Source organism: Octopus bimaculoides, chromosome 9 (assembly GCF_001194135.2).
Source record: "Octopus bimaculoides isolate UCB-OBI-ISO-001 chromosome 9, ASM119413v2, whole genome shotgun sequence".
Classification (NCBI taxonomy): domain Eukaryota; kingdom Metazoa; phylum Mollusca; class Cephalopoda; order Octopoda; family Octopodidae; genus Octopus; species Octopus bimaculoides.
The window spans coordinates 84,695,275-84,705,497 of NC_068989.1; the positions used below are offsets into that span (position 1 = coordinate 84,695,275).

At 40.9% G+C, this 10,223-nt stretch overlaps 1 protein-coding gene across 1 annotated transcript in view; it reads left to right on the top strand.

The window, feature by feature from the left end:
* Window positions 1-10,223, top strand: part of LOC106878494 (ras-associated and pleckstrin homology domains-containing protein 1) — a gene marked incomplete at its 3' end in the record, with an annotated part of 336,047 nt that overhangs the window by 196,093 nt on the left and 129,731 nt on the right. The window contains exon 3 of the mRNA XM_052970936.1: window positions 305-416. Within this exon, the coding sequence (XP_052826896.1) occupies window positions 305-416 (112 nt within the window). The remainder of the gene's footprint in view (window positions 1-304; window positions 417-10,223) is intronic.

Genomic DNA, 10,223 nt, shown 5'->3' on the forward strand with positions numbered 1-10,223 from the left:
TATATATATATATATATATATATTTACCAATAAGATACTTATGTAAGGAGGGGCTGCAGCATCACTTGTTTTGGTTAAGGATTGTTTTATCAGCTGGTCATAAGTTAATCACAGCTCAACTTGTGATCTAAGCACAAGACACCATTTCTGCCTCTTGGTTGGTGAATCTGACAAAAGGGTCAAAAGTACAACAACGTTAGGCCAGGAAATAAAATAACAACGAACTGTTGTGCGTATGGGTTTTTTCATAAAAACAATGTTTACTTTGAAAAATATTTCATATTGTGTCTCTTTATCTTTGCAGGCTCTCGATTCTGATGGCAGTAATACAGGAACAGTTCGACGTAGAAATAAAACAGTGGTGACACCAAAGATGGCAATGGAAAGTTTCAGATTATCTTTTCTCAACAATGAAGGTAAATGACTTTAATAAGGATTTTGGGGGGGTTTTTTTGTTTCAGCATTTTTTGTTGTTTTTTTTTTTACTGTATGGGGATTTTGTTGCTGTTGACATCTTAAAAGAATGAAATCTTTTGAATGGCTTCAAGAAATCTCCACTTTTGTTTATCCTCAAGGATTGGTTGTCAGCACCTCTTTTGTTTCCCTACAACCTGCTTAATTCTAACCATGTTCTCATTTTGGTAATACTGCCCTTCATTTTTCAAAAACTTTTTGCACACAAACCTCCTCCACATGTTGCCTGGGACCTCATACTAAACTTTCATTGCTTTCATGAAGAAAAACCTCAAAAATATCCATTCAGATGACCACAGAGTGGTGATGGCAGCTGTGGTTGTGGTGGTGGCAACAGTGGCATCAAATGTGGTGGCAGCTGCTGCTGCTAACTGAGTAATGGATTAAGTCAACCACCTGAGTAGGCCACAGTGGGGTTTGAACTCAGAATACAAGAAGCTGGAACAATTACCACAAGGTATCTAGTCTTAGAGTTATTCCAATACACCACCCTGGATTGGTATTCTGATTGGTAAACCTGACTTCAGTTGGATTTCAACTCAGATGACAAAGAATCCTAACAGATACTGCAAGCCATCTTTCTCTAAACCATTAATCCACTGCTCTGGATTGGTGTGTGTTTGGGTGGGTGGGGTTATTGACTCTGAAAGGATGAAGAGCGAATCTGACCTTGGTGGAATTTGAACTCAGATCACCAAGACTCATAACAGATACTGCGAGGAATTCTCTCTGATGCTTTGATAACTCTGCGACAAATTAAGTCTACAATCCAAGAACAGAAACAGTCCATCTGACCAGGGGTTTTCAAACTTTTTGACTTGCGGACCCCTTTATATTTCAGGCTTTACCTTAGGGACCGACCCCCTTATAAATGCTTATGAAATTTATACATAAATATTTGCTTAAAATAACATATATTTTTACATTTATTTATTTAACAGTATTTAACAAATAGTTTTATTGTCAATTAAAAGATTTCGATTAAAAAATATATATAAAATCAAATTGCCCATAAAAAGTATTTGCTGTCCACAAACCCCGTCTTGCCCTTGCGGACCACAGTTTGAAAACCCCTGCATCTGACAATGAGCTTCTTTCCACACAGGTTCTGTGGACTGGACTTTTGGTCCACCTCCCAAAAGTTGTAGTGGAAACACTTGCCTAAGATAACCACAGTGAAATTAAACCTTGAAAACCCACATGGTTGCCGAGTGATGTTCCTAACCACACAGCTACAACTGCACCCATTTCAACTCGGTACTGATGATTATAATTGGTTTATCACATCTAACGAGCTGATTGGTGTAAAACTCAATGAACTTCCTATCCCGATGTGGAGCCCTTTCTCTCTCCCTCACTGCTCCCCCCTTATTGCCTGGTTATTTCTCCTTCTTATATCATCAATATTTCCATCATTTTTCCTTGTCCTTCTCTTCTTCGTTTCCCGACCTTCCTTCCTTCCTTCCTTTTATTTTTCAATTTCCTTCTTCCTCATTCTGCATCTCCCATTATCGCTAACCCCCACCCGTCTCCCCACCGAGTTCAACCTGCCAGCACCAGTTTATTATTATTTAATCAGGGTACCCCAATTATCGTTACACTTGGCTGTCTGTGCGTCCATGGACGTGTATGTTTTACCATCATCAGCACCGTCACCATCACCACCATTATCATCATCATCATCATCATCACCACTATCGACACCATCACCATCAACCCTTCCATCACTGTAATTATTGCTATCATCATCATCACTCCCATAGCCACAAATACCACCACCACCACCACCACCACCATCTTTATATAATCAATAGATCCGACCTGCTATAATCATTGACACAGCATGTAAGGTTCTGCTACAGCAATAACTACTACTATTACTACTACTACCACTACTACTACATCCCTAGATGGATCAATGATGGAGCCTCTATGTGGCCGTTCAATGTGCTAGAAATAGCAGTGAAAATCTATATCAAATTCCATTCTGCTGTCTTAGAAAAAGATTTGTTGAATATCATTGGTCCTGAGTATCATATACATAAGAAGAATTCTGGATGGTCACCGCTGGAATGGCTTTGATCATGGATCTGCTTGATCATGGTTGACCCAGGGCTAAACAACACCCACAACTCCACCGTCACCGATATTTTCACACCAATCAGTTCAGGGCTTCTCTGGAAAAAAAGGAAAAAAAAAAGTATTTAACAGGAATTATTGGTGTGTGTATGTGTATGTTGAAGTGTGTGTGTGTGTTGAGATATGAATATGTATTTATGTGTTATAAAAAAAAACTGAAATTTGATGCTGAAATTTAGTGAGTCTGTGGTAGGTGTGTGAACAGTGCAGCTGTGTACTACTGTGGAGGGCAGGGGAGTTGTGCATACATACATACACACATGCATACACACACAAACACACATGCACATATATATGCACGCACACATAAACACACAGATACATGCATGCATACATACACAAACACACGTGTACATATATATAAATATATATATATATATATATATATCCATCCACACACATATACACACATACATACATACTCAAACACATATGTACAATATATATATATATATATATATATATCCACACACATATATATATGCATGCACACTCACATATATACATTCACACACATACATGCATATACAAAAGTATGTATATATTTATGCGTATGTTTGTTTAGTTCTGTGTCTCAGCTGCAGAAATATCTTCCACTAATCACCTTATCATACATACACACATGCGCATAATCCACACACACACACACACACACACTCACTCATACATATGTACATACACACACACAAACACTAATCACCAAAACCTGTTTTATTCCACATCGCGCACTTTTACTATGCCCCACACACACACACACACACACACTGTAACATACTATACCGCACACACACTCCATACCATTTAAAACCATGCCATACTACATCATACACACTACGCCATACTACAGCATATGCTATTCCATACTTCACTATACCATATTCCTTACCATACACTGTGCCATACTATACCGTACACACACTTAGCTTTCCGTTGAGAGCGACGACAAGGGTTCCTGTTGATTTGATCAACAGAACTGTCTGCTTGTGAAATTAATGTTCCAGTGGCTGAGTACTCCACAGACATGTATACCCTTATTCTTTTATTCTTTTATTCTTTTACTTGTTTCAGTCATTTGACTGCGGCCATGCTGGTGCACCGCCTTTAGTTGAATCAAATCGACCCCAGGACTTATTCTTTGTAACCCTAGTACTTATTCTATCTGTCTCTTTTGCCAAACCGCTAAGTTACGGGGACCTAAGCACACCAGCATTGGTTGTCAAGCGATGTTTGGGGGGGGGGGACAAACACAGATACACAACATATACACACACATACATATATACGACGGGCTTCTTTCAGTTTCCGTCTACCAAATCCACTCACAAGGATTTGGTCAGCCCGAGGCTATAGTAGAAGACACTTGCCCAAGGTGCCACTCAGTAGGACTGAACCCGGAACCATGTGGTTGGTAAGCAAGCTACTTACCACACAGCCACCCTTACACCCTTAATGTAATTCTCAAGAATATTCAGAGTGTGACACACCAAATGTGACAAGGTTGGCTCTTTGAAATACTGGTACATCTCATTTTTGCCAGCTGAGTGGTCTGGAGCAACGTGAAATAAAGTGTCTTGCTCAAGGACACAATGTGCCACTTGGAATTGAACTCATGGCCTTACAATCCTGGGCTGCATACCCTAGCTAGTAGGCCTTGCACCTTCACATACACATTTTACACAATACTACACTGAAGGATCAACAGTGAATATCTGAATTGTTTGATCCATGAAAATATTGACTCATTTTATTAAAAGTGTAACTGAGCTGAGTATTCCACAGTCATGTCTACCCTCAGACATGGCTCTGTGAATGGCAAGTGTGACCATTTCAATGACAGATTTATTGCATTCATTGGGCTTCCACACAGTTTCTGTTGATCCTGATTCGCTCACCTCAAGCTTAGGTTGACCTCAAGCTACTTGATTATAAAAATTTATAACCAAGCTACTGCAATGTGGAATCAAACCTAAAATGTCATGATTACAAAGCAAACTTGTGAACCATTCTACTATGTTGATAACCTGTTACACAGTTTACTATGTTTTTAGGTGGCCATCACAATTGATAATGGCTATCTTCTTTGTTATCAGTGGATACTTGGGTGTCTGTACATCACAACCCATGTTATTGTTTCACTGTTGATCCTTTCATGTCTCTGCTTGTTAACAAACAGCAGCTTCAGAGGATGAAGCCATGCAAGCAACCAGAGAGTTCTTACTGCTACCATTGTCTATGCTACACCCTACTATGTGCTCTCATGTGAGGACGCAATGGATATGAGAGTGTTTCATCCTCACAGAAACATGTGATACTCCGACTGCCTCAACAACAATGAACACTCCTCTTACCCAAGACTTATAATCCATTTAGCAGGAACAGATATGTATACAAAGAAGGTTTGGGGTGGGAGCACATTTCCCTGTATTACTATCTCTACTGGGATAGATCCAGTGACAACAGTGATCTAAGATGACTAGGACTTCCTCTCCCAGCTGCAGGAGGCTACTGGAAATCCAGTCTGTTAGAAATTACCTTCGGCACTTATAGTATTCAGTCAAATGTAAAGCTTCTTTATTCACATTGATTTGAATTAATCATGTATTTTCTCACAGATTTTGATATTTGGATAATGCGATTGTATATTCTTAGAATGGCATTGTAGGATAGGTGAAAGGGGCCAGATCTAGTCACTTAGAACATAAAAGAGGTAGAATTATTTGGCCAGATATGTCTGGTTTAAATGCTAAAGGGTTAAAGCTGACTGCCACACCTTGTTTTTCCCTCAAGGTGTGTTCCCCTACCATTTGTCTTTGTGGACTCCCCCCTCCCACAAGATAGCAAAGCAGAGCAGAGAGGTTATACCCACCACAGTTAAGGAATTCCTACCTACTCCTCTCCCAATCAGATGTTCTGACAACAGTTAAGGGACCATCATTCCCAAAGGGGTCTTACAATGTACTCATTCACTTTCTGAGTTATTTCTATATCCCTGCCCGATATTACTTAGTAGCTATTAACCCTATACTAGCAACAAATGCTACAATATTTGACAGGCTCCTGGCAGAAACATTAGCATGCCAGGCGAAATGCTTAGCTGTATTTCATCTGTCTTTATGTTCTGAGTTCAAATTCCGCCGAGGTCAACTTTGCCTTTCGTCTTTTCAGGGTCGATAAATTAAGTACCAGTTGCATACTGGGGTTGATCTAATTGACTGCCTTCCCCTCCCCAAAAATTTTGGGCCTTGTGCTTAGAGTAGAAAAGAATATATGACAGGCTCAAAATGCAGCAGAGAACAGCTTGCATTTAAATCCTGTGTATATTAAATTATCATTCATACATACATGCATACATACATACAGGGCTGTGGAGTCAGAGTCGGAAATAGTTAAGAGGTAGCTGGAGTCAGAGTCGGTAAAACTGTACTGACTCCGACTCACAATATCTTTATTCTTTAATATAAACCAGTTATAACATATAGGCCTACTCAAAGTACAAGCGTATGCATATACTTTATGAGATATGTAGACCACAATCACTTAATTACATAAAGAGGAATTGGAATTGGAGTCGGAAGTGTCAATAGTAGAGGAGTCAGAGTTGAAGTTTTTTGTTTCGACTCCACACACACACACACACACACACACACACACACATGTATGTACATATGGAGATGCATGGCTTAGTGGTTTGGGTGTTGGACTCACAATCATAAGATTGTGGTTTCAATTCCTGGACCAGACGATGTGTTGAGTCCTTGAGCAAGACACTTCATTTCACTTTGCTCCGGTCCACTCAGCTGGCAATAATGATGTAATCCTGTGACAGACCGGGTTCCGTCCTGGGAGGAATATATATGCATGCCAGAGAAACCAGGAAACCAGCCCTATGCCGCTTATGTAGTAGTATGCACTAACCAACAAACATACATACGTTCATATCAGGGACGTGCCACCTGGATAGGCAAGGTAGGCAGTGCCTACCCTAAATAAAATAGATTTTCCTTTTATGGCAAAATATGCACCAAATTCAATAAAATTATGAAGGTTACTCTGATTACCTTGCATAAAATACAAAATATTTGATTTTTTTGTAGATTCAGTAGGCATAATTTATCCCTGCCTTTCAATCTCAGTATTAAAGCTATGCATAGTATTGCTGTGGTACATGTGCTGTGTACATTCCTACAACAACGTTTTCTTTACATACTATAAAAGCAGAAGTAAATCTACCTCCAACTCAGTCGCGCGCCTGTTTCGCTTTTTTTTTTGTGTGTTTTACTACATAAATGGCACGAACTGCCTACCCTGAGTAATTGCCGATGGCACATGCCTGGTACGTATGTATGTATGTATGTTTGTGTGTAGTGTAGAAACTGTATAGTGATAGTGTACTACAGTAGATGTTGTGTTGCCCCTGGTCAGTTTAGTTCAAGTGAAACTAGGACGCAGATGTGGTCACCTGAACAACTAGGCACGACCCACAGGTCATATTCCCAGTTATATCAGCTCTCTTCTCAGTGAGGACCACACTGCACTCTGACATGGGGTGTGGTGAAGAGCAGTATTTCACTCTCTCCACACTCCAGTCTATTTCTCCCTACCTACAAATACTGCAAGCTCCAGCATGTTGCAATGAATAGTATCGGTTACAGTACGACGGTGGACAGTGGCATTTGAGAGTAAAGAACCTGGACTGGTTTGATTTAATGGCCTGTCACTTCAGACTGACTGTTTCATTGTAGAAAAAGTGAATTCAACACTAAGCTAAGCTGTCAGGACCTGTCTCCATCAAATGCAGATTAGGGATCATCCTGTGGTTAGTTTAGGTAACATTACCCCTGCTGAGGGACCAGTCCTGGAACACCAGCATGTGTGTAATGTATATCTGTGTATGTATGTATGTAAGTTTGTGTGTGCATGTATGTTTATAGTACTATGTTGAACTCTGTATGTATGTGTTATTTCTTTACTACCCACAAGGGGCTACACACAGAGGGGACAAACAAGGACAGACAAACGGATTAAATCGATTATATCGACCCCAGTGCGTAACTGGTACTTATTTAATCGACCCCGAAAGGATGAAAGGCAAAGTCGACCTCGGCGGAATTTGAACTCAGAACGTAACGGCAGACGAAATACCGCTAAGCATTTCGCCCGGTGTGCTAACGGTTCTGCCAGCTCGCCGCCATGTATGTGTGTGTGTGTTTGTGGTATGTGTGTGTTTGTGGTGTGTGTGTGTAAAATATTGATGCTGAACATAAGCATACATAACTGTGTAACTGTGTATTGTGCACTCAAACTCTGAATGTTTGATCACAGATATGAATTCCAAAATGGCGCCTTCCTGTCAATTATGCCAAATATCATTCCTTGAAAGCAGCTGATTTCATTCTTTACTATCACTACCTCCACCACCACCACCACCACCACTACTGCCACCCTATCCACCACACCGTTATTTCTCCCCCTGCCCCACTAATTAGACATCTCATGGGGTGGCCATGCAAGGAACTGATTCTATTGATATCTATCTAATTTCCCCATGATGCTCCGCTGTCCTGTGTTAGCACACTGTTTAGCTATTTATCATATTGATACAGACACACACTCACACACACACACACACACACACACACACACACACACACACTCTCACACATACACACACATACATGCATACATATATATTGCATCTGAAAGATCACAGATATACTTTACATCTCTTTACATCTGTATATTCAGTATATTGGAGTATTAAATGTTTGATTATAATTGTAGAGACTCCAGGGACTATATTGGTTTTAAATTTTGGCACAAGGCCAGCAATTTGGGGGCAGGGGTAAGTGGATTTCATTGGCTCCCATGTTCAACTGGTCCTTATTTTATCAACTCCGAAAGGATGAAAGGCAAAGTCAACCTCAGCCGATTTGAATTCAGAACACAAAGACAGACAAAAATCTGCAAAGCATTTCGTCCAGTATGCTAACAATTCTGCCAAGTTTCCACTCTACACTAGAGAATGTATTGCAGTGGTTACAAAACATTTTCGGGCTGCTGCCCCTTCAACACCCAGGCCACATTCCTAGCGCCCCCACCCCAACTAACCATCACAAGCATAGACCTCTTCCTGAAGCAAACTGTATTTCACAAATAAAACTTAATGAACCCATTATTTTGTTGGTTTTTCTATGAATTGCTACCCCATTATCACCCTAATTTTTCCATGAATCACTACCCCATAATCTCCCCACTTTTCTTCAATGCCCCCTTGGAACTTTCCCCCACCCCCAGGGGGACTATACTGTCCACTTTGGGAACCACTGATGTATTGAATGCTCCTTTTCTGATCGTCCCACTGGTATTGTTCTTGACTCTAGAGATGGTGTCACCCACATTGTTTCCATCTGTTCCCCATACCATTCTCCAGTTGTACTTGCCTATTTGTGATGTTACTTTCTCATGAAGATCCCTGCCTAGTACAGTTACACATTCACCACAGCCACCAAGGGAGAGCATCGGGATAATAGTCAAGTATGTGGCTTCAAAACAACAGAAAAGTTATATGAATATGGACCAGAGGTTGTGATAGAAAATGAATATTACAAGATTTTGTAGGACTTCACCATAAAGATTGACCATACTTTTGCAGCAAGAAGACCAGACATGGTTATAGAAGACAAAATAAACAAACAGACGAGATCGAAACTGAACCAAATTTGAGGACTGGCACCTGTGCCAGTGGAGTGCTAACAGCACCATCCGAGCGGGATCACTGCCAGAGCAGCGGTCTTGCTTCCATGCCAGCGGCACGTAAAAAGCACCATTTGAGCAAGATCGTTTCCAACTTTGCTTGGAATTTGAACTCAGAACATAAAGACAGACAAAATACCACTAAGCATTTCGCCCGGTTTGCTAACGTTTCTGCCAGCCTGCCACTTAGTCATTACTAAACATTGCAAGGCATTTTTCTCTAGCCCCTCTACCAATGTAGCAACACCACTGCTGAGGGTCAATTGGACAAACTGTTGGCCAAATGTTTTGTTTGGTTAACTACAGTTGTCCCCCTGAGGGTACCCTACATGAGATGGCTAGTACCACAGTCAGTCTGGGATCGTAGGGGGGGGGGGGGTCATAGAAGATGTGATGTGCAAACTGGATAAGCAATGACAACATTTTCTACATTTGCCGTGTGCACTGCTGTATGCATGCATGCACACAGACGCATCTGTGCAGCCTTGATAACCCAGCACATCAGTCCCATCTGTAAACTGTGTAAGGATGTGTGTGGGGGGGGGGTGCTTGATCTGATCATTCTGTCCCCGCTACCACCACCACCAATCAAGCTACTTCTTGCCACCCTTCCTCCACCGCCGTTGCACCATGCCAGTACAGGATAGCTGACTGCTGCCTCACTGACCAGCCACCACTACCACCACCCACCCACCTTAATGACGTCATTCCTGCTGAGTTATATGGATGAAGAGACCTTTTGTAAAGACTCTAGTCAGAACTAACTGACATTCAACCACAGCTACATATGTGTTTGTGTATGTTTGCATCTATATATGTATATATATATATATATATATATATATATATATATATAT